We start from the raw sequence: 22,943 nt of genomic DNA on the forward strand, positions 1-22,943 counted from the left end.
AGGGGTATCACAATGATCCATGGTCCTGGGTGCTTCTAAAGCAGAGCTAGATACCCATCTCGCTTCCTGAAATCTTGGAGTGGTGTGCACCATCCTTTGAGCATCGCCGATTGGCCGTCCTGGCCGAATGTCCATGAGTAGAGATGAGTGCAACATATCATATGGGACTTCATACCATCTTGATCAATCTACAATGAGGGCAATGACACGCGAAGACTTCTAACGAAATGATTAGGGAATCAATCGATCGCAAGCACCAGACCTGCACTATACTCTTAATCTTATCATCCACCTCCACTTATCACACTCCGGTCCGATCTCTCACACCATCCTTTGCATCTTCACTCTCATGCTTGATGTGAAATTCCTGCTTATGCTGATCTCCCAACTTGCACCAAGTCCCGTCACAGATCCTCCTCCACCTGTTGGTAGTGATTACATGTTGTCTAGAATCACACCTCGTCTCGTGACTTCCTATCTGGGACCTGACGGATCCGGCTTATCCGGCTCCGATTGCACCGAAATCAAGATGTTATACCGAAATCATCATGTATATATGAACACGCAGCATCTTCCTTGCAACTTGGTCAGTCACCCCCTAAGCGTTCCTTCAGACTAGGGAGCTATACGTAGGATCGAATTGATCACCATGTACTTGGTCAGACCCTCCATCCTAGTCGGAGTGGGAATATCCCTCCTGGGCCAGGTGCTAGCTCTAGGCGAAGAACGGGTGATCACCTTTCCTACCCTCGTCGATCTTCAAGATACACCTTACAATCACTTATACGACAATAATCAAGTCACCTTCGATATCAAATCCAAGTCCACGGTCAAGACGCACGAGGAACTATTCGTACTCGCGTCAAAACCCCATGGACACGCTACACCTTTATTACTAGATTCGAAAGATGATCAAGCCATCCATGTAGCTGCTCAGACCTTCGCTCACGATGTATACAAGATCACCGGTCAACATCCCAAGCTTTACAATGATACGTTACCACATCATGTGGAACGAGCTTTGATTGTAGGAAGTGTATCTAGTGATTTGATCAAAGGGCTGAAAGAAGTAAAGAGAGATGAGTTGGAAGGAAAGTGGGAATCGTATGAAATCGGATGGGAGGAGGAACCCTTGAAAGGTGTTAAGGAGGGTTTGGTAATTACTGGATCCGATAGAGTAAGTCTAGAGTTCCTCATACCATCTTCTCTTCTTTCTCTTGTCAGTTGACGACAAACGGTACAAACACGGATATACTGATATATCCTACGGGGACTTAGCGAGGAACAATCTACGCCCTCTACACCCTCTCCGAGCAGATGGGCGTCTCCCCATGGTACTTCTGGACCGACACTCCCATCCGACCCAGAGATATCCTGGCCTACTCCAAGACCAAAAGACTGTCTCACGGAGAACCGACAGTAAAGTATCGAGGTCTGTTCATTAATGACGAACATCCCGCAATGTGGGGTTGGGCCCAACAGCACTGGAATAGGAAACCTTGGGAGCCCGCTTTCCAGGTGGAGATGTATGAGAAGTGGTTTGAGATGCTTTTGAGGTTGAAGGCGAACTACCATTGGCCTGCTAGTGAGTCGTTCTCATTCTCCTTCTTCCGCTCATTCCATCTCCTCTTATGTCGTCTTACCACACCCGCTATCATTTCAACCTTTGTGGTCTCTACCTGCCAATAAGATAGCCTGTAACGTATCGAGGATCATCTGCTGATACTTCTCACCCCTCAATCAAAGTGTGGGCAAGCATGTTCGACGTCGACGGACTCGACATCTCCAACGGCTTACCCAGTCCCGCTGCCCCGGGACCTAATCAGGTATTGGCGAACAAGATGGGAGTGGTGATGGGTACATCGCACCATGAACCGATGTCTCGGAACAAGCCTGAATGGGATTCTTTCGGTGTCGGATCATGGGACTATAACGAGAATAGAGAGACATTGATTGATTTCTGGCGGTATGGCGCGGAGAGAGCTAAGGGGATGGAAACGCTCTTTACGATGGGGATGAGAGGTGATGGGGATGAACCCTTGAGTGGGGCTAGTAATGCTTTGGTACAGAGTGAGTCAGCCTTTCTCCCTTCTTCGATGTGTGATCGGTGTGGACGTGCAGTGGGAGGTATCCTGGTCTAGCTTGATGTTGATTTTGGTGACATTTAGATATCACTCATGCGCAACAGGGGTTATTGAAGGAAGTCTACGGAGACGAGTTTGGAACGATCAGTCAGATGTGGTGTATGTACAAGGAGGTTGCTGGATACTACTTGAACGGGGTGAGTAGTAATGACTCAAACATCAATATCTATATTTTCGATATTACCATATTTACTTCGCTGACTGCCTTTATCCTACAAGCTTGAGGTCCCAGATGATGGTAAGCTGATCCAAGGTCTGGAAGCTTGATCGACCAGCTGACAGTTATTCTAGTCACTGTTCTTTTCGCCGATGACAACTATGGTAATCTCATGTCTGTCCTCCCTCCCGACAAGCAAGATCACAAAGCCGGTGCAGGTATCTATTACCATGTCGACTGTGAGTTCTCTTCCCCCCACTGGCCCATAGGAACCAAAATGCAATGACTGACCTTTCATTCACGTAGATGTCGGTTTCCCAAGAGACTACAAATGGATCAACACCATCAACCTCGCCAAAACATGGGAACAGATGAACCACGCCCGATCATTCAATACCACTTCAATCTGGATCCTTAATGTCGGTTCCCTCAAACCACTCGAAATGCCTTCTGAGCATTTCCTGTCACTTGCATACGATTCGGACGCATGGCCTAGGAATAGCGTTGGGAAGTTCCTCAGGGCTTGGGCGGAGAGGGAGTTTGGCGAGGAGGTGGCGGAGGAGACTGCTAGCATTATGAGGACTTATTCTGTGAGCATCCGATCTATATATCGCACAGTGGAAGCAGGAATGGACTGAACTGATGGAGTTACTCATGCCTATACTCTATAGCTCTACGCTGGAAGAGCCAAGGCGGAACTTGTCAATGGTACTACATTCTCTCTGACCAATTATGAAGAGTAAGCATCCGTCTGGCTTTTATGTCTTGCTGGGTTATTGAATTAACAACACGATTCATTCACTCAGAGCCGAGAGAGTCCTAGCAGGATGGGACGACCTAGTCCACCGAGCGGACAAGATATATCATAAACTGGATAAAGCCACTAAGCCATCTTTCTTCCAACAAGTGTACATGCTATGCGCTGGTCAAGCGAATCTGAATAGATTGCATATTGCTGGTGAGTCAATAAATATCCCATTGCAGGGATTCACCTACCCCCATTCAAATGGTACATGTATCTGTCAAACAAAGGACTGATATCGAATGTATCTCGGTTTGTAGCTGGGCGGTCCCACCTGTACGCCTTCCAAGCTCGAACAGCCGCCAATACGTTTGCCAAGGAAGCTCTGGATGCGTTCTACAAGGACGCTAATCTGACGGAGACTTTCCATTCGCTACTCAACAGAAAGTGGGATCAGTAAGTGTCCAGCTATTCTACATTCCTGAACATCATCTAACTTCCGAACTTACACAATCATTGATCTAACACTCATGCCACCATATTTTCTCGCTTTTACTAATGGGTTTGTTTGTTATTACCCATCTTAGCATGTGGGACCAGACCCACATAAACTACTATGGACCCCTCGAGCCCATCCGAGATTCCCTCCCTCCCATCAAATTTGTAAATCCCTACCAACCATCTCGACCAGGTATACCCATCAAAGAACATGCCCTCCCAGGGTACGTAGCGTACCTTCGAGTCACCGTGGAAAACCTCATCGGAGCGTGGCCAGGAGATACAGGCAAGAACTGCGAGAGGAGCTACAAATGCCCCGACCCGACGCTGTTTGCCATGGACCCGTACGGTGCTAAGACGAGATGGATCGATATTGGTTCTGGCGGTCCGAAGAATACCAAGTTCACTGTGACGACCGACGAAGATTGGTTGATTGTTAGTGAGAGGCATGGGAAGATCAAATGGGATGGTACGGAGGATGTCAGGGTGTACGTCTCGGTAGATTGGGATAGAATTTCTGCCTCCGGGAACGAAGAGGGGGTGTATAACACGGAAGGTCACGTCCTGATCAAGGGAGATGATCTGACTAACGTCACTATTACCGTTCCCATCAATCTACCCACCCCTCCTCCCAAGGAATTTGAAGGTCATGTAGAAGGAGATGGGTACGTGGTTATTGAGGCTTCTCATTTCACGCGATCGGAAGGGAAAGATGGGTATATTTTTGAGGAGGTAGAAGGGTACGGAAGGACTTTGAGCGGGATGGAGATGTTACCGTCCACCATTCAGAACTTTACGTTGGGTCAAGGACCAGTATTGGAATACGATTTCTGGGCTCACGGCATTACCGCCGACGAGGTTGAAGTGACTCTCCACCTGGGCCCGACAAATAACTTCATAGTGAACAAGGAGCTCTCCCTCGGCCTTCAACTAGATTCTCCCGAAGCACAGGAAATCCACCCAATTCCTACAATGTTATTACAGGATAATCCCCAAGAGGAAGATTTCAAGCGGTCTGCCGTCGGGGCCGTACCGCGAGATTGGGAGAATGCCGTATCCTCCGAAAATAGGAATGTTACTGTCAAATTTGAAGTGAATAACGAAGAGTGGAAGAAGGGGGGGAGACACACGTTGAAGATTTTCGGGATGACTACTGGTTTGGTGGTTGAGAGAATTCAGATTGATTTTGGAGGGATTAGGGAGAGGGGGTATAGTTATCTTGGACCGCCTGAGAGTTATAGGATGTAAATCTGGGGAGAAGGGACGGAGAAAGGAAAGGAGAGTAATATCTGATACATTCTTAATTATGCTCTTAGTCTGTAGTTAATTTATCATTAGTAGTAGTAGCAATCGGTCAATAATTGATAAAGAAATAGTGATAATGCAGTATGTTGAAATCGGTCATCCTCTAGTTGACAATTGATCGCGTGCCATTTAGCAAGGTGTACGCCTGATTAGCACTCGAGGCATATGGTGCAATTCAGATTCATGCAAATGCATTGGACTGGTCCTGCAAACGGTAAGAATGGAGTCAGCACGCTATTCCGCCGATCATTGGTCGACCAATGAAAATTGTGGAATGTCGGTTAAGATGGACTCACAAGCTACAACGCTGTTATTTTGTAAGATTATGTCTCCCCACTGGTCTTCTGCGTCTCTATCCTCTCTCGTTCGGCTTCTTTCTTCTTTTGAGCTTTGATTTTTCGTTGCTGCATGGAACCATTCAGATATCAGTACGTGGCCCGGTGAATGAAAGCGGATAGACGATACACGAGACTGAGAAGACTTGAGAGGAGGATAGATGTAGGGCATCTCCTGCATCGACCTTTGACAGATCTTCCGTACGGGTGATTGCTTCTCCTCTGGTCCAGATCACAACCCTCCTCAACATACATCACCTCCCGACAAACCGTCCACCGCTCAATGATTGGCAATGACAACACTCACCCTTTGTCTCCTCCCTTTGCCCCTCTTACCTCCCTCCCCAACTACTACATCCACATAAGCCTCCCTTCGTTTCTTCGCTAGGGACTCTGCACGCAACTTCTCCTTCTTCTTATCTCGTTTACGCATGAGTGGGGCAAATGAGGACTTCAGGAGGGCTCCGTAGGTTGAATGGAATGTTGAGAGGGAGGATGCTGGGATCTGAGGTGGACATATAGATGGATTAGTTGACTACCCGTTCATGAGCGTGGGCAGTCCAGTAGTTCCTTGAGATGGCATGAGTCCAGTTAGAGGACTCAGCAGCAATAAAGATGAACCCACCTTTGCTGAAAACTTGTTATCCCCTTGCGTGCATCTTATCAACACCTCATACTCTGGTCCAGAACCATCTTCATTCTCTTCTCCCATCGTCACATCCCCATCTGTCGAGTGAGTCACTGTTCTCATTGAGCTTTGGTCAGCTTCTCTTTGATACATCGCCGACGAGCATAGTACAGACAGCTGGACGTACATCGCTTATGAGTCAACCAGACTGAGCTGGACGAAGAGGGATCGGAGAAGCATCCTTCGAGCTTCGTCAAGAACTGATAGAAGTATGATGTAAGCTATCCTCTAACCAAGGTCTTTGGTAATAAGCTTACCTCTTCCGGAGATATCAGTTGCTGGGGCATCTTGGGTTTTGTGTTTGATGTGAATATTGGAAGAAATGTAAAGAATGGGTCAAGTTGTAAAAGAGGTTACAGAGGGTTTGTTTTCTGGTCGTCTGTCCCATTTCATGCTCTGAGGTTGCGTTACGTAACACTCCAACTAATTCAGGGGCTCCGTTCCATACATTCGCCTTGCTCCATCTCCCATCTTTCCAGTAAAGTTGGAGAGATCGACGTTGCTTGTTATAACTTTACCATACCGTCTATGCTTAGGAACCTCAACATACAAAGAGTATCAGCACAGATCAGAAGATTCAGTACCAGAATGCCAGCTCCAGCTCCTGTTAAAACATTGGACGGTCGTCTCAAGGTATGTCCTCCTTCGCTTCTCCTTCTCTTTCGAGAGTCTTATTTCTTTGGGGACTCGGTGTTGTGCTGACGATTACGATAGATGAGAGACGGTAACTCCATCCCTCAATTCGGTCTAGGGTAAGCAGCTGAGCCGTGACAGTATCCGAAGGCCCTCGTAGCTGACCTGCTATCCGCAGAGTGTACGAGATGAACGATCAAGAGGCTTATGACAGTACGAGAGCTGCTTTGGATGCAGGGTATAAGCATGTTGATACTGCCGAGTGGTGAGTGTGGGAACCAGCTGTCAAGACTGCAGGTGGCATGAATCAGAGTAACTAGCTGATGATATCCATCATCAAGGTACGAGAATGAAGAACCCTGTGGAAGAGCTATCAACGAGTGGTGCAGTGAGTTCAGTTTCTCGCTCGATCATTACCGCACAATAAGGGGAGAAGCAAGGTCTACCATCTTGCATAGTCTCTGATCTCGTCGGGTATCGCTCCGACCACCATTGAAGGTCATACTGATCGTCTGAAAACATATAGAGGATAACAACACCCCCCGATCAGAGATCTTCCTAACCTCCAAATTAATGCACAACAAAACCTACGACCAAGCCTCAGCGGATATCCGAAAATCACTCAAGCGAGCTCAAGTAGACTCCTTCGACCTGTACCTCATGCACTCTCCTATCGGTGGGCCGGAGATCAGGAAAAACATCTGGAAAGCTTTGGTAGATGCTAAGAAGGAGGGTCTGTTGAAATCTATTGGTGTGAGTCTGTTGGTCCTATCTTCATATGTGTGACCTATTACATGAGCGCTGATATGATCGTATACCGACATGTTGGTCGTTTACTATAGGTTTCGAACTTCGGTAAAAAGCACATCCAAGAGATGATCGATCAAGGAGTCGAATTACCCGTGGTCAACCAAATAGATTTGCACCCATTTATGAGACATCCTGAGATTGTTGAGATCTGCGAGCAAAATGATATTATCCTTGAGGTGGGTTCTTACCTCTTGAATCTCACATTGCGCTACTGTCGCACGATCGAGTGATCGGCGGCGGTAGATGATCATTCTCAAGCTTCTCAAAGGGAGCTGTAGCTAATCGTATCCTTCTAGGCCTGGGGACCCCTAGCACGAGCAATGCGATTCGATCACCCCTCTATCCAGAAGATCTCAAAAGCAAAGGGACGAGATGTCGGTCAGATCTTCTTGAGATGGGGACTACAACATGTAAGATAGTCCCGTCATCTTGTTCGTCTGCCTGGGATCTCGAGAACCGAGACCATGGTAGACGCGAAATTCATTGCTGATCATATTTTATTCGAACTTAGGGTTTCATCATCATCCCCAAATCAGTTTCACCTAAACGTATCGTCTCAAACTCGCAGATCTTTGATTTCGAACTGAACGCAGAGGAGATGAAAGAGGTGAGTCAGCTTTGTAAGGCTCATGCTCGAATGCACAGCTGATTTGGCTTGTTTGTTTCTCTCATAGCTTGACGGTCTCGATGAGTACCTCGTGACTGACTGGGATGTTGTGGATGTCGAGTAAGATCCTTGTTTGCGGATGATAGAACTGTCAATTGCATTTGAAAATGTGTATATGCATTTTGTCGATCTCGGATCCATGCCAAACTCGTCCGTCCTTCTGATAAGAGGCTTCCAAATTCTCAGTTCTCTCTTGCGAAACGTACTTTTCATCTCAAGATTAAATGTTGCACTACTCAGATTGTACCCTTCAATCTGCATACCCATACTAATAACCCCTCCCAAAATGAATCTCATTGATAAATCCCTCCCCACCGTTCAACCTCTTCGCATTCGTTATCAAGATATCAGCCGCAATGTCCATCTCGTTCTCTGCATTACCGGATATATGGGGTGTGATGATCAACTTGGGATGAGACCATAATGGGTGATTCTCGGGCAGAGGTTCTGGGTCAGTGACGTCTATCGCTGCGCCGAGGAACTTAGGTGAATCGAGAATTGAGAGGAGATCATCTGGTGTTGGAGTGAGGGGGGTCAGCTTGTACCCATGCCCAGACGGAGTAGGTAGGTACGATGAGTGAGTTGGATGAATGGGGTTGCGAAGGTGAAACTTAGGGAACTCACCTGAAGGTATAAGACTGCCTCTTCCTACATTGACCAAAACTGCTCCTTCAGGTAGTAGGTCTGCCACCCATCAACACATCAGCAATGAAATACCCCGAGGACGTCGTGCAGATCATTCAATGACTTGACTTGCCAAGTTTCTCCTTATTCAGGAAGTAGTGGGTAGCAGGCGTATTAGGCAGACTGCAGATCAAGACATCCGATTGTTTCAGGAATGCTTCTACGGATTTGGGATCTTTGGTGGAGTAGTACTCTTCGGGGATTGAGCCTGTATCTGTATATTAGCATCTGACATCAAATGATCATTCAACGTCATAGTGATGGGAATGATCCTGTCGGGCTGAGGTTAACTTACCATCCTTATCACCTGTTCCGGGAATGACATACTGAATTATAATTCACGAAGTCAGCTGAACTGAGACTCATTTGACTGCTTCTGAAACCTTAACTGAGATGAATGATCACTTACACCATCCTGAGGGGTCGCTTTACCAGAAGTATTAGCAGCGATGATTCTCATTCCGTGGGACTTTAGTAATCGTGCTGTTTCTCGACCAAGAGCACCGTAGCCCTACGAGATGGGTACCCGAAAATCAGTACGTGAAAACAATGTCAGGCAGAAATGAGACGGGCTATAGAGGATCGAGTGTGACGGGGGTGCTTTGTTTTTATTGTTGGTCACTCACCAGTAAACCAGCGGTTCTTCCATAAGTCGATCTGGCATAGTACGTTTCTCCCTTTTCATCACATTCTTCTTCCGACAAGAACCGTTTCTTCTCCTGTACATGATACAAACATCAGCATACCTGTTCCTCTCTGTCCTAAGATCATTCAACACGCAGTCACATAAAGGTTGAATTAATAAGAAAGATGTATATCACTCACTTTACCACCCAATATAATCCTAGGCCACTGATGCAACAGCGCAATAGTCATCCCAACAGCATACGGCGGAATACTCAACACATGAGTCCCACTCGCTGTACTCAAGCTCACTCCACTATCCTTCTTCCCCTCTTTGTCGAGCTGCTCAGAGTATTTCTTGATAGTGGCAGATCTAAGCATCGCATCTGCCCCAGCAGATGCAAGTTGAATATGTCGAAGTTTGGGTAATTGATCCAATGATTCTATGGATTCAGGTAGACCCCGGCCAGTAGTGAAGAAGAGGTCTATCTCTTTAAGCTCATCGGATGAGAAGGTAGCATCATCAGATCCCTTGGGGTGGTAGTGAACTGTTTTGAATGTTGATTTGACCTTTTCGAGGGTTGGGGGAGTGAGGGGGACGGATATTCCTACGGTGAAGGGCAAGGGGGACATTGTAGTGAGGTGTCTGGCGAGCAGGTTTGGCTGGATTCGAAAGAGTGGGGCTGAGGATCGAAGGAGGGAGAACATATATCGATGCGAGTGAATCGGATATCTGGAGACGTTGTGATGAACAGAGTTAAAACGAAAGATGAGATGAAGTTGAGAGGGACTTGAACGAGTCATATTGACAACCGACGCTTAGACCGGACCGGTCATATCCGATGGATCAGACCCACTCAACAAACCCACTTGCAAGCTTGAGAGAACCTTGGGACCTCAATCATCCGCTGACATACGACATGGATCCGATCCCATATCAGCAAGCATTGCAATATGGGCTCTGCTCTCACTCCCGCTTGAACAGTTGGAAATCGGTGATACGGCAAAAATACAACGGCAGGACTTGGGGGCCTCCCTACCACCCACAAGTGAGATTATAGTGGCGATGGTCGAATCTCAATTGCTCCCCCAACCCTGCCCAGGCCACTGCAGACCTGACTACAGTACGCTTGGAGCACGCCTCATGCTTATTCAAACGTGTAGCACGCTTCAGCTTATGCGAAGTTACACATACTACAGACAGACTCAGACCCAAGCTTAAGTACACAGAGGGACCATGCAGCACATTGCTTACGTACAGCTCAAGCTCAAGGATAACCTCAGAGAATACTCAAGCTCAACGGCGGGGAAGGACTCACCCCCTCCCCGCCTAGAGTATAAGTATCTCGTAGACTAATTAGATACATATATAGCGGATTGAACGTGATTTTCATGCGAAAGTCCAAAATGGCGGATTGAAATGAGCGTCCTGCCGGGAGCTGAGCGAAGTCCGGCAGACAAGGGGCGTACGTACGTTCATATCGTGTAGGTGCCACTCAGCGTACTGCACGATGAGTAGTGATGATTGCGAGATCAGACATGCATACCGTGCCTCACGATGTATACGTGAAGCCAGAGCGTGTGCTAGTTTAGATGCAACATGTGGACGACGTTCGGGAGGCTAGATGGGGGAAAAATTAATCGTCGTGCACGAAATAATATGATCGGTCAAGTACCCCTCTCCTCCTCTTCAGACTCTTCGTTCCCATAGAAAGCAAAATTTACCACACTGCCCTGAGTCCGACATATCTCACAAACATGTTCGTCGCAGAAATTCCACGTACATACTCCACCGTACCTACATGCTAGCGAGGTCAACAAGGGGATCTCTCTCTGGCATTCAGTAGGTAGATTTTTGACGGGGAATGACACCTTGACGGTTGAGTGATTTGCGAGGTTGGAGTTCTGATATCTATCCAGTGGACATACTCAATTCGCGCCTCTTCGGACGATGATGTGTCTGTTGGTAGGGCCAAAGAGGTCTCAGAGGCTGACATACTGTTCGTATAAATTGCTGGACTGATAAATGACGAGAAGCATATGCTCAAGTGATCCTTGACTTGAAAATTGCTTCCATATACTTTGTATGAATAGTTTAAGACCGACTACAGTTCACGATTTACATCATCAGTTCCAGATCACGTTATTCCGAATATGGAGGGAAGAGTTCTTCCAGAAGGCCATGATAAGATCCTGCTAGGACATTCTTCTGCCTGGCCCGGCCGATGTGATCGGAACTATACTTATGTCGCCGCGTCCCCAGTAAGTACAGTATCACAGTATCCGTTCGGAAGTCACACAGCAAGCCTTCGCTCCCACATCAAGATCTGGACAACCATCGCTCCTAAGGATACATGGAAGGCCCGATAAGTTTCTCTGGTGCGATATATCATGATCGGAACATTCAAATACCGAAATAGAATAGCAAACGCATCTAAATATCGTAGCCCAATAATACGTTTAAAAGGGTAGAGAATAAATCACACTGTCAGAAGTGGCCCTATCAAACTATCTCGTACCCTTATCTATACGTGGTGCATTTTCGACCTGGACTCTACTGACCCCACTGTAGAAAGAATCTTGACACGTAAGACATAGATGTTCAGGACACCTATTCCTACAGAAGTTTGATTTGCTTTCCGGACAGTTCGAGCTCTGGTACCCCGATCGAGCATTTGGACATAGCGGGGATTGAGTTCCCAAGTTCTATTGTAATGATTTTACACAATACAAACGTTTACCATCAGCATATGGCGGTCGGTCTGATGGCTTTTAGGAAGAGATACAGTGAACCGAGTTAAAACTCCACGCACCGCAGTTTGACTCGTCCTCGTCGAGGGAACGTTACAAGGGTTAGTATTCCCAGAACCACTAATTTGGTATTGCATAAATAATCTGCACCTTTGCGCATTCACATACTGCAACACTGGCCCGGTGAGATCTTGTACACTCGTTGAAGCATCCGAGGGGAGACTTCTCAGAGTCTCTGAAAACGGGTTCCTAGACGTGGACCCATCGCCATTTCGCATTTCCTCCTCACGGACAATCGAATAATTTTGGGTTCCTCCGGATCTTGCCTGGTTAGAACCTACTGAAAGGTGATTGCGAGAGCTCATCTCTTGACAAGGATACAATTTGAGTGATTTTTCCTCTGGGAAGGATGATCTGGGATATCTCAAATGAGGCTATCTTCTTAAGTGTACCCAAAATCAGACATATATATACCCAGCAAAAAGTCAGTCCACCTTATCGGGCTCTAAATGCATATTGATAGACAGTATGAGAGGAGGTAGTGCCCACGTGCCGGACCTATGACGCATCACCGACGTTTCAGCAGGGGAATTTGAAAGGTAGCGAAAACCCTTTCCATTGAAAGGCAGGGACCGACTTGAAAAGGTGGTCGGAGCTTCGTTGCTTTTGAGACACGTCCTCGGCGTACGTCGCGGTTATGATTCGAAACCGGCGGAGATGAAAAGGGGGTTACGCGAAAGAACCTAGTCATCAGTTCGGTTAGCTGCTTTGCAATGATCTCGGTGTGAGACGTTTGGACACATCATTGCCTCTCCCATGGTTTCTGTCTTCCAGTCATTTATCACCACAACCATGGCCCGCTGTATCATGTCCTTTTTGCTTCGCTGTTGTACACTTTAGGAAGCACAAAAACAGGCTCAATCCCCATCATACTGTTCATGATGTCTGAAAGAGGCAGCGAATCCAACCTGTATATCATGTCAAGTGCTACTTGATCCTCTTACATTTTAACCTTCCCCCAAGGTATTATTTGAATGTCTATCTACCCATCGTCGGCGAACGACCAAGTGGCGCTAAGTCCCTTCTTGTAGTCCGATTTGCAAGCATCGCACAGATGCTCAAGGCATCTCCTTTCACAGAACGTTTCCCGACATTTCATACTGTGATACCCTAGAATGGCTCGCTCACATACTGTAGATTCACCTCGAGGATCGTTTATGTTGTCCCAACCGTCATCTGAGCCTGAAATCTTTCGTTCGAGCTAGAAAAGGGGCATTGTCAGTTTATGGAAATATAGGGGAAGAAAGATAAGGGAAACAACGTGAGTGCTTGGAGGTAGACAATCATTGAAGGCACATCGAGATCGTAGGTACAGCGAGGCGCACCTGTTCGCCGTCCATCTCGTCAGCTTCAGGCGTCAAGGTCTGCCCACATCTATCATCGACTTTGCTCTTCTCCTTTCGCTTATTCTTCAGTCTACCCAATCGACCGTCGACGATTTGCATGACTGACTTCGATGTGTCCAAGACGGTTTTCGATTGTCTTCCCACAAAGTTGATCGAAGCCATCAGACCACTTGAGGCATTGATGCGTGGCCACGACAACGATCGGGCTAAGGAGATGTTCTTAGGTACACCATCTTCCTCTGTAGGCGGTGCAAGGATGGTTTTGTCGTGCTCGCGGTCCGAGTCGGCATCAACACTGGAACTTGAACCTCGGAGAACATCGCCCATGTCCCGCAGACGGGTCAACCCCGCGCGTTGTTTTGAGTAACTCGTCGTGCTGAAGTTGTACCTTGAGGCGAGCTATAGTAGTGAAATCGATATGAGAAGAATAGCGGCAATGGAGAGTCAGAACGCGTTAAGTGTTGTACAACAGTGTCGTACAAGCTGTACAGCAGGCTTGCGGAAGCGTGTGAAAGGAATTATACGTCATGAATGGACTGCACAGCATGAGCTGAGAAGATCTCTTCTTTGCCCCACAAAAGAAGTACAAGCGCCGGATAAAGGACACACGACCCTTGTCTTCCCACCGAGGAGGACACCGAGACAAGGGGGATATGAGGTATTGTATGTCCTCATTGAGCTGACAGTACCTTACATCCTGTCGTTTGACCGCCAGCTCTTCGCCACTTTGAGCATTCTCCCAGTCTCTTCTACATTGCCATCTGAGAATATCGCAACGTGCCATATGCATGACTTGTGATATCGGACCATACCATTCATCTCCCGCTCCCCAGATCCTACGTGGTAGTCTCAGTCTCGAAAGAATAATCCACCGGCTTGCCGTATGCCTTACAGCTCATACACGCATGTGTCTCACATAGACTGAACTCGCAACTTGGGTTGTTTTCACAAGTTTCGGAGTGCCACCCACAGGCTGGTTGATCACAGGGCAATGGTCTTTCCTTCTCCCCAAGCCTTGGAGGAGGTACATGGGGGAATTCATATTCAGGTTCGTCTTTTGACATTTTAGTTTTCTGCCAATCGAAACAAGTCAGTTGAGTCCGAATAAAGCTCATAATGCACTCACGTCCTCATCTGACACACCATAAGACGACCTCGCAACTTGCATTGTACATCTCGGCGTTTTGCGTGTCTTTTCCCAGAGGTCTCGACCATTCGTGTATTGGTTTCGGCCTGTTCGGTACGTTGATCTCAAGCCATTAGTCAACGAGGTCGCAGAGTGTCTGAGGTTCATTGTGGGGAGTCCTGGTATAAGGTCTTTGACTGTCACAAGCCCGTTGAGGCTGACTTCGCCGCTACACTTTGGCGATTTCACTTGATTCCAGTCGTCTTCAAATTCAGATTCGGATTGCTCCTCTTCATCAAGAGGAGCCTCTGACTGCCGGGAGTCCCCTGTTGTGGGCGGCTCGGTCTCAGACTGGGCGGATCTGGTGTCAGTACATTCCGACATGGCGTGGACGCAAGAGTTTGTGGGTAGACTTCCCGGTTTGCGTTATCAGTGGATGTGCTGTGCTCCCTGTGAATAAGAAAATTTCGACTTCGAGAAGTTGCATGGTGATGAGATAGTTACCAACCTCTGGCATGTCTTGTACCTGCTGTCACTTCAAAAGAGCTGTAGTCTCTATCTATCCATTGTTGCACACTGCCCTTCTTGAACGAAGACCAAGATAAAGGATGAGGGTTTTGAAACTCCAAATAGAGATCAGCCAGAACAGTCCGTCCCCCTATTGGGTCAGGTCCGGGGAGGACCCAAGCTGTTCTACCGTCTGTGACGTTACATATACAGTCGAAGGTGCATTATGCACGGGAGTCAGTCATAGTCTTTGAGGCCTTGTCAAGTTTGGGCTTCTACTGAGATCCAGGGAAGCTACGAAACTTCATGCGAAGGTCGCCATGTGGATATTTCAGATGGCTCGTCGTGGCAAAGTGATCGTAATGTTTCAGTAGTAGGTCGACCAGGCGATTACACGGAGGACCTCGAAACAATCTGGTGCTGTACGCACAGTGTCGCTGTGCTGTATCTTTTTTGAATATCGATCCTGAAAGCTAACTATCCTCAGACCCTGGATGATACTTGATTACATGTTGCATATCAATCAGACACTCTCAAGCACTTAAATGAGTTACCAAGCCTCCCTCTCTCTCACAAAATCGTATCCCCTCCGTATATCAGTATCCCCCGCCTGTTCAACCATCATCCCATTCACCCCGCTCTGAAACTCACTCTTACATACCTCGCAGAGATGATGCACACATCGTTTCTCGCAGATCGTCGAATACCCAGTACACCTAGTAGATCGGTAGCCTAGTTGGGTGTTCTGACATTCCGGTATTAAGATATTCTGATAATCCTTCTCCTCCTTCTCCTTGTCCTTTCCATGAAGTGAGTATCTCAAATCATCAGTATCTCCCTCAACCTCCGCTGCAATATCGATATCCATATGACCGTTCGTTGAATCAAGATCGAGATCCATCGCAACCCCACATTTATACTCATCCCTCCTCTCATGCTTACTCCGCTCGATTTCCACCTGCATCCTCACACGCTTATACCGATCCCCCACATCCTCCAAAAACGGTCCCACGGTACGGCGTATCCTGGATGAAGACGACGAAGCCCATTCATTCAACGCGTTGATCCTTCGGGTGACCTTGAGATCCCGATTGAGCGAGCGCAGTCCCGTCCATGCAAAGGTAGATGATGGCCCCTGCTCTTGCTTTGCTGTATCTTCGTCAGCGACCACATCATCGTCGGTCTCTGATTCTGAGGAATAGGGATAGGCATGGTCGACTTTGCGTTTGCTTGATGGGCAAGTGGCGGGATTGGAACTGTTATTTCCGGCTGTGGGACTGGTGCCGAGCAGAGTTCTAATGGTATTCATCTCGATCTGGTTGATTGTCGTGCTTTGAGGTCAGTAAAGGACGTGTATCAAGTCTAGCTATAGTTCACTAATCCAGTGAAATATTGTATCTTGAGGGTGCTTCTGATCGGAATGGAGACAATTCCTTCCAACCGCCCTTAGTTTCGATGGACTCGTGCACCGACTCCTGAGCGTGATTATTCATGTCGATTCCGAAAGAAGCGAATGTGTGCGATAAGATCGGATCAGGCGTTACTGTGATAGGATCCAGACATAGACGTATATCCTTTGTATCCGCTCGAAGGGCATAGCACGCATCGGTGCATCAGATCTTCCCATTTACACAGTCTGAGACAGCAAAGTACGAAAAGAAGAGACATTTCGAAACGTATCACTATATCAGCAAACTAATGTCTAAATTCGTGTCAGTAAAGTGTGCTCCAACAGTACCTTCTCGTGGCTGCGCTTGGGCTATCACTATCATTGATATACTCAAGATCTCATTGCAATGCATAGCATCCCTAACTCTAGTATTTCTATTCTACTCTTCCAACCCACATCACACACCAAAAAAAGTTTAAGCAAACTCAGTGAACTTGCCCTCTCCCTTCTCCCCAGTAGCCTTAGCTTTCTCGACCAAAGCAGCCTTGGCGGGTTCACCGTTTCCGGCCTTTTCAATCTTCTCCTTCAAATCCTTGATATCCTCAGGTTCGAGAATTTCGACGAGCAGATCAAGTTCAGCCAATTGCTTCTCGATGATAGCTGGCGAAGGGGAGGTACCGGCGGGTTGGAAGTAGTTTGAAGATGTGATGACGGTGGAGATGGCCTAACATCGAGGAGTTAGCATATATTATTGATGGTTCCACCAGTCTGAACAGCGAAACCAAACCCACCTTCTTCCACTTCTTCAAGTTCTTCCTGGCAGCCTCCTTAGCCTTCTTAGCAGCCTCTCTGTCCCCCTTGGAAGCTTCCAAAGCCTTCTTCTCAGCCTCCTTCTTCTCAGCTTCTTCCTTCTTCTTCTTGTCCTCGGCGGCCTTCTTCTCGGCAGCACTCAAAGGCTTGTTGGCAGTACCATTGACACCCTTCTTCTTGGCGTCTCGAGCGGCCTTCTCCTCAGCCTTGATTCGCTTGATTCGTGGATCGAGGGCCAAGACGTCGTCGACGAGGACTCGGAGTCGAGTGTTGTCCTCCTTCTTCCTTCGGGTTCGCTCGGACTTGTTCTTCTTCTCGGTGAATCGCTTGTCGTCTCGGCTGGAGGGAGGTATGGGATGTTAGTGAGAGTGGGTAATAACCTCGTGTAATAGGAAGGTATGAGATGTTCGATCGGATAAAACTGAAGGTAGGAGCAATCTGGATAGAAAAGAATGGACGATATTGTCTTGAGACAGAGATTTGGACGCCACTAGGAAGTAATTTCACTCACTTATCAGACCCCTCATTCACCTCTTTGTCATGCCACTCGAACGACCTCCATGAATCAAAGTTATAGAAGAAATCGTAGAACCCTTCTACCTCCTTCTTGGGAGCATCCAAAGAACCGAATTCAGGAACAGGTTGAACTTTTGAGAATCTACCTTCCCTAGCGAAGATCTTGTTACAAGTAGCGACGAACTCCTCGGGTGAGAGGGATTTGAGGTCGGGCACTTCGTCTTCGATGTTCCAGTCGACGGAATCGAATTGTTTTCTCTTTTCGGAGTGGGTGAGGGTCTCGTGGGCTGCGCGGGGGGAAAGACGAGTCAATACGGATACGTTACTCGGGAAAGGTTGGATGCTCACCCTTTTGGATACATTTGAAGAATGAGTCGTCGTTGGCACCGTGTTGAGCGGCTTTCTTGTCTGGGTGGTGTCTAAGCACTTTTCTTCGGTCTGGGAGGAGTGATAATATGTATCAGCATGGATCTTTCAGCGTGAACCAAATTCAACTTTTCTTCGTTGGCAAGTGAAATTGAAAAGGGAGCGATAATAAAATATAATTCTGCAGAAGGAAAAACTCACGAGCAACCCTAATATGCTCATCATGAGCCTTATATCTCAAATGCCCCAACCCAAGCACAGCATAATGATCCTGCTTTTTCCACTCCTTGGGATCCTGGTTAAGCACATGAGAAGGTTCTTCCTCCTCTCCTAAACCAGGGTATGATAGTCCGTCGCCCTTATCTTCCTTCGCGGCGTCCTCTTTAGCCTTGGCAGCTAGGACGTGCTTGTCGTCCTCCTCGAATGATCGTTGGAGGATCTGTCGTCTGGCTGCGGAGATGAAAGATGGTCCGGCGGGGTAGAGGGGGAGTTGGGTGGGAGAAGAGGGTTTGGAGGCGGAGGGCTTGGAGTAGCCTGAGGGCGCGGATGAGAGGGTCAGTGGGAGTTGGACGATGGATGCCATTTTTGTCTATGTTTCTATCTATGGTTGTTCCGAATAAGAGGGAGAGAGAAACAGAAAAAGGTTGAATGAGATGTGCTTTGTATGAGTGGAATTGAATTTTCAGAAATAGACAAAGAACTGGTGTATTCGTATGGTGAAATGAATATCCTCGACCATGAATTTATTGTAATTTATCCCATTTCACTTATGTATATATCACCTCCATCTCGAGTGTTCGAGTGTATGGATGGTCTATCAACATGATATCTCATGCAATATTCCTCAACTTATATGTACTTCAACTATAAAAGTATCGATTCAGCTCACATCATATCAGATATACTAGTCAGAGTAGAAAGACCAGGCTCAACCTATAACAAAAAAGTACCCCCGCCATTAATCACTCTCAATCGACCGATCACCAACTACCAACCATCCATCCTTCCCCCACCCCCAAGCCAAGATGCAACGTCCGAACGATCCCCTAGCTCAACGAGCATTGTTGTGAGCTGGCCTTTCCTTGTGATGATCCAACCAAGAATGACCCGCTGACATCCTGTTTATTTGTCAGTGTGAAAAACCTGTTAGTCCCCGTTCCCGACGATTTGCCTAAATCCAATCATTCATCACTTTTCATATCCTCTTCAAACTCCTAAACCCTCAATCGTCATTGACCTCCTCATATACCACTTCAAGACGAACAATATCAAACTGACACCCCTCTGAACCTAGCAACTTCAACATAACAGGAACAGACCTCTATGACCTCTTCGGGAAATACGGTCCCCTTCGTCAGATCCGTCTCGGAAACGATACCAACCTGAAAACGAAGGGAACGGCATACGTGGTGTATGAGTCGCCCGATGATGCTAAGGAGGCTATCAATCATTTGAATGGGTTTCATTTGATGGAGAGGTATATTGTTGGTGAGTGTTGTTTCTTGGAAGATCAAAGGGATCAAATTGGTCATGGAGTGTTGGAGTTTGTATAAGAGGAGTGGGATGAAGTGGGTGTATAACCTCGGAGGGCGGGGAGAAAGGAGCTCTGGTGGATTGTGTCAATGTAGGATTCTCGGATGGACAGTTGGACCGATGTCATTTGTCTGGCAGACAAGACATCATAACGGCGGAATAGGGACAAGGACTCTTTCTCTTCTCTTCTCTTCGATCCAACATCCCACAACCACACATTACCATATCACCGGCCATGAATGTACAGAATCAGCAAATATCCTGACTCACCCTCTCATCCCAGTGCTATACCACCATCCCTCCAAACAGCAGGCTTCAGCTCTGGCCAAAGCGGAACTACGTGCGAGAGAACAGGCGCTGGCAGAGGAGAAGAAGCGGTTGGGGTTGAAGGACGAGTAGGATATTTCGGATATATCAGATATCAGATACCAAAAAAAAATAGAAGAGTAACTTTGGGCGAAAGAGGGAAAGCTTCCGTTATAAGAATAATAGTCATCTGTATACTATGTATGTACCACTATGAATCGATTACATCGTGACCTCAAAACAACATTGTATTCGAGAGATCCATCCTTACAGGCACAGCATGCACTCAATGATCATCCATCTACAGTCATGCAGTATGCTAATGGATTCATGTTGATTACGATTATTGATGATACATGTATATACAGATATCTGCTGGTGACTAGCTAATAGAGACGATAAATGATATATGTAAAACACGATGATAATAATTCCAATTCGACTCAACACAAAGCCCGAAAATATCATTTGGTTTTGCACTCTTCCTTTCATCCCTCCTACATAGTATCTGCACCTTACCTCCAGCAGAAGCCTACCCTTGAATCGTTTTAGCAGCCCCGATACTCTCTCCTTAACTCCACTCAGAACAGAGGCGGAATAGATCGTCTAGGTGGTGGAGGATTGACAACAAAGCTCGCTTCTCCATTTTCATCACCTGGCGCACCAGGTGAAATACCTCGATCGTACCCATCTTGGGGGTATGAAGCAAAAGGAGGTTGAGGTTGGTGTGAATAGGGCTCGTCGTATCGTTGGGAGGGCGGATCGTATACATGATTGTTCATCTCGTGTGGAGGGGATTGTCCTAACAGCCCAAATCACGTCGATCATCAGTGCAAAGCTCTTCCTTCATAGACAGATGTAGATATAAGGTGACTCACGATAATTACCGTTATTTCCATACCCCATAAACCCTCCATTACTAGGTCCGGCTTCAGCAAATCCATTAGATGGTCTTTGTACAGGGGTCGTTCGCCCGTTCGCGAATCCTTGAGAATATGTTTGTGGTGAGGTCCCGTGCAAAGGAGTACTGTTGTACCTGTATCGTCTGTATCAATGACAATTAGCTGACTACTTACCATCAGGTGACTGACTGGCATTCATCCAACTCACTCTAGGTCAGGCTTGGAAGGACCTGTAACGGTAGCAGGAGCTGCATATTCACCAACTGTGCGAGACCTTTCGAATTGGGGTTGAACCTGTTGGGGAGTTTGGTATGCTTCACCAAAGGTTGGGATGTACTGATTTCGAACATGGGAAGAGATGGGTGTGGAGGGTACAAGCCTGTAAAGCCTTATTTTCAGCGGCCTCACGCAAATGCAAACACACATCATACACTTACTGTCTATATTGTTGATCATTCTGTTCTACTCTCCTTCTCTTGCCCAACGAGTCACTACCTTCTCCACCATTCTCTTCCTCCTCTTCCCGAACTGTAGGTAATCCCCCACCATAGATAGGGGGCGGCATCGCCGCCTGATGGGCGCCGGTTCCTCTTGGTGAGAACCCGTTCATAGGGGGTGGTGGCATGTTTAACCGATCTTGTAGTTCCTTGTTCGCCCTGTCAAGTTGTGTCAGTAATTAAAGTATAATCGCCTTGACGGCTGAGGTGAGCTCACATCTTCAGCTCCACATTCTCCGTCACGTATACATCCATTTCGTTCCTCAATCGCTCAATCTCGGCCTGTCTCGAATCGAACTGTGAGCAATCTCTACTGGACAGGCTAATTGAGGAATGAACATCACCTACAGTAGCTTTTTCCAATTGCTCCTTGTAAAGAGCTCGAGGTCTCTTGTGTTGACTGTTCTGGTACTACATCGGAGCTTGGTCAGTCTAACCCATGTAACACGAGGAATTCGCTCACTTTGTAAATGCCTTTGATTGATCTGATATTCTTCATCTTCAACTGAAATTGTTCCTGAATCGCTTTCATCAGGTTCTCGCATTCTACTACCGCTTTCTCGAGCAGAGTGTCCGGATTGGATAGGAAGTTCTCTTGAATAGGTTGAAGCTACGATGACAAAGTGCCAGGTGAGTCTGAAATGACAGCTATCAAGGGGATAAAGAAGGAAGGATGAGGAAGAGAAATAGACTCACATTTCCCTCTTCCATCGTCACCGCTTGCATGTTCTTCCCACAGACCGTACATATTCCTTCCTTGTCTATATCGAGATAACGTCAGCGCAGACAAAGTCAGAGGAAGTCGTTTGCAGTGGTCGTACAGGGGATGGATTGATGATCGGATGAAAAACGACTCACGTTGATGCGCCTCGTCATTACACACAACATGAGCACACGAAGTCATCCAGAAGATTCTACCTTTCGCTATACCATCGAAGAAGGGTTCGTTGCTGTATGGTATGAATCAGTACGTCTCATAGCGTTTTCGATCACTTCGATGCCATATCATCAATAAGAAACCCCAGTCCTCTGCGAACGATTGGTGAGGAGAGTATAGATATGCCCTAACACCATTCCTTCCTTCGGCTTCCTTCCTCTGTCTCATTTAAAAGCCCACTCACCAAATATTACAAGTGATATAATCCAAATACGGCAATTTTCCATCTTCCTCCTCTTTGTTCTTCCCCTTGTTCATCGAGTTATTACCAGACGAGGAACCCTGGGAAGAAGATCCCGTACCGAACTTGAGTCCTTTGACCTGGACGGGTGGGAGTCGTGATTTGGGGGACATTATGTTAAGTTGATGAGAAGGGAATAAGGTCTCTTTTGGCGATTTGAGGTGCAATGAATCGAGGTGGCGAGCTTGAGGGAGTAAGTGAGACCAAGTGAGGTGAGATTAGATGGGAAGGTAGGTGTTGTCTTCGATCAGAATAGGTGTCCGGGGGGCTGGACTGGGGTAAGGTGTTTGGAAACGGTTAGTTGTTCGAGAAGAGAAGGAAGGAAGTAATGTTGATGTGTCTAATACATTGCGGTATAATCGTTAGTA

The 22,943-nt window shown here is 47.1% G+C and overlaps 10 protein-coding genes across 10 annotated transcripts; 3 read left to right on the plus strand and 7 right to left on the minus strand.

Annotated features, from left to right (window-relative positions):
* Positions 1 to 649: 649 nt before the first annotated feature.
* I302_109125 (uncharacterized protein) lies at positions 650 to 4,789 on the plus strand (the record flags this gene model as incomplete). The annotated part of the gene is made up of 11 exons (XM_019194854.1): positions 650 to 1,177; positions 1,279 to 1,585; positions 1,747 to 2,070; positions 2,169 to 2,281; positions 2,364 to 2,382; positions 2,436 to 2,540; positions 2,608 to 2,891; positions 2,973 to 3,040; positions 3,108 to 3,259; positions 3,364 to 3,499; positions 3,631 to 4,789. The coding sequence occupies 11 exons, from the start codon at positions 650 to 652 to the stop codon at positions 4,787 to 4,789; spliced, it is 3,195 nt and encodes a 1,064-aa protein (XP_019043690.1).
* A 380-nt stretch (positions 4,790 to 5,169) lies between these two features.
* On the minus strand, positions 5,170 to 6,156 carry I302_109126 (uncharacterized protein; the record flags this gene model as incomplete). The annotated part of the gene is made up of 5 exons (XM_019194855.1): positions 5,170 to 5,250; positions 5,489 to 5,686; positions 5,807 to 5,922; positions 5,997 to 6,069; positions 6,127 to 6,156. 5 exons carry the CDS (start codon positions 6,154 to 6,156, stop codon positions 5,170 to 5,172), a joined length of 498 nt encoding a protein of 165 aa, XP_019043691.1.
* Positions 6,157 to 6,457: 301 nt separating this feature from the next.
* I302_109127 (uncharacterized protein) lies at positions 6,458 to 8,043 on the plus strand (the record flags this gene model as incomplete). Its single annotated transcript, XM_019194856.1, has 9 exons — positions 6,458 to 6,502; positions 6,584 to 6,621; positions 6,681 to 6,767; positions 6,844 to 6,890; positions 7,029 to 7,255; positions 7,345 to 7,488; positions 7,609 to 7,722; positions 7,824 to 7,919; positions 7,987 to 8,043. 9 exons carry the CDS (start codon positions 6,458 to 6,460, stop codon positions 8,041 to 8,043), a joined length of 855 nt encoding a protein of 284 aa, XP_019043692.1.
* Positions 8,044 to 8,247: 204 nt separating this feature from the next.
* On the minus strand, positions 8,248 to 9,920 carry I302_109128 (uncharacterized protein; the record flags this gene model as incomplete). Its single annotated transcript, XM_065870802.1, has 7 exons — positions 8,248 to 8,492; positions 8,604 to 8,663; positions 8,737 to 8,877; positions 8,959 to 8,989; positions 9,073 to 9,174; positions 9,290 to 9,382; positions 9,489 to 9,920. 7 exons carry the CDS (start codon positions 9,918 to 9,920, stop codon positions 8,248 to 8,250), a joined length of 1,104 nt encoding a protein of 367 aa, XP_065726874.1.
* A 3,461-nt stretch (positions 9,921 to 13,381) lies between these two features.
* I302_109129 (uncharacterized protein) lies at positions 13,382 to 13,771 on the minus strand (the record flags this gene model as incomplete). Its single annotated transcript, XM_019194858.1, has 1 exon — positions 13,382 to 13,771. One exon carries the CDS (start codon positions 13,769 to 13,771, stop codon positions 13,382 to 13,384), a length of 390 nt encoding a protein of 129 aa, XP_019043694.1.
* A 509-nt stretch (positions 13,772 to 14,280) lies between these two features.
* On the minus strand, positions 14,281 to 14,954 carry I302_109130 (uncharacterized protein; the record flags this gene model as incomplete). The annotated part of the gene is made up of 2 exons (XM_019194859.1): positions 14,281 to 14,517; positions 14,571 to 14,954. The coding sequence occupies 2 exons, from the start codon at positions 14,952 to 14,954 to the stop codon at positions 14,281 to 14,283; spliced, it is 621 nt and encodes a 206-aa protein (XP_019043695.1).
* Positions 14,955 to 15,627: 673 nt separating this feature from the next.
* On the minus strand, positions 15,628 to 16,386 carry I302_109131 (uncharacterized protein; the record flags this gene model as incomplete). Its single annotated transcript, XM_019194860.1, has 1 exon — positions 15,628 to 16,386. One exon carries the CDS (start codon positions 16,384 to 16,386, stop codon positions 15,628 to 15,630), a length of 759 nt encoding a protein of 252 aa, XP_019043696.1.
* Positions 16,387 to 16,942: 556 nt separating this feature from the next.
* On the minus strand, positions 16,943 to 18,742 carry I302_109132 (uncharacterized protein; the record flags this gene model as incomplete). The annotated part of the gene is made up of 5 exons (XM_019194861.1): positions 16,943 to 17,191; positions 17,259 to 17,616; positions 17,789 to 18,080; positions 18,142 to 18,231; positions 18,361 to 18,742. 5 exons carry the CDS (start codon positions 18,740 to 18,742, stop codon positions 16,943 to 16,945), a joined length of 1,371 nt encoding a protein of 456 aa, XP_019043697.1.
* Positions 18,743 to 19,184: 442 nt separating this feature from the next.
* Positions 19,185 to 20,091, plus strand: I302_109133 (uncharacterized protein; the record flags this gene model as incomplete). Its single annotated transcript, XM_065870803.1, has 3 exons — positions 19,185 to 19,225; positions 19,454 to 19,647; positions 19,976 to 20,091. 3 exons carry the CDS (start codon positions 19,185 to 19,187, stop codon positions 20,089 to 20,091), a joined length of 351 nt encoding a protein of 116 aa, XP_065726875.1.
* A 488-nt stretch (positions 20,092 to 20,579) lies between these two features.
* On the minus strand, positions 20,580 to 22,688 carry I302_109134 (uncharacterized protein; the record flags this gene model as incomplete). Its single annotated transcript, XM_065870804.1, has 10 exons — positions 20,580 to 20,800; positions 20,877 to 21,043; positions 21,109 to 21,279; positions 21,338 to 21,556; positions 21,615 to 21,679; positions 21,746 to 21,808; positions 21,861 to 22,007; positions 22,094 to 22,158; positions 22,256 to 22,347; positions 22,519 to 22,688. The coding sequence occupies 10 exons, from the start codon at positions 22,686 to 22,688 to the stop codon at positions 20,580 to 20,582; spliced, it is 1,380 nt and encodes a 459-aa protein (XP_065726876.1).
* Between the last annotated feature and the right edge of the window lie 255 nt (positions 22,689 to 22,943).

Source organism: Kwoniella bestiolae, chromosome 8, assembly GCF_000512585.2.
Source record: "Kwoniella bestiolae CBS 10118 chromosome 8, complete sequence".
NCBI lineage: Eukaryota > Fungi > Basidiomycota > Tremellomycetes > Tremellales > Cryptococcaceae > Kwoniella > Kwoniella bestiolae.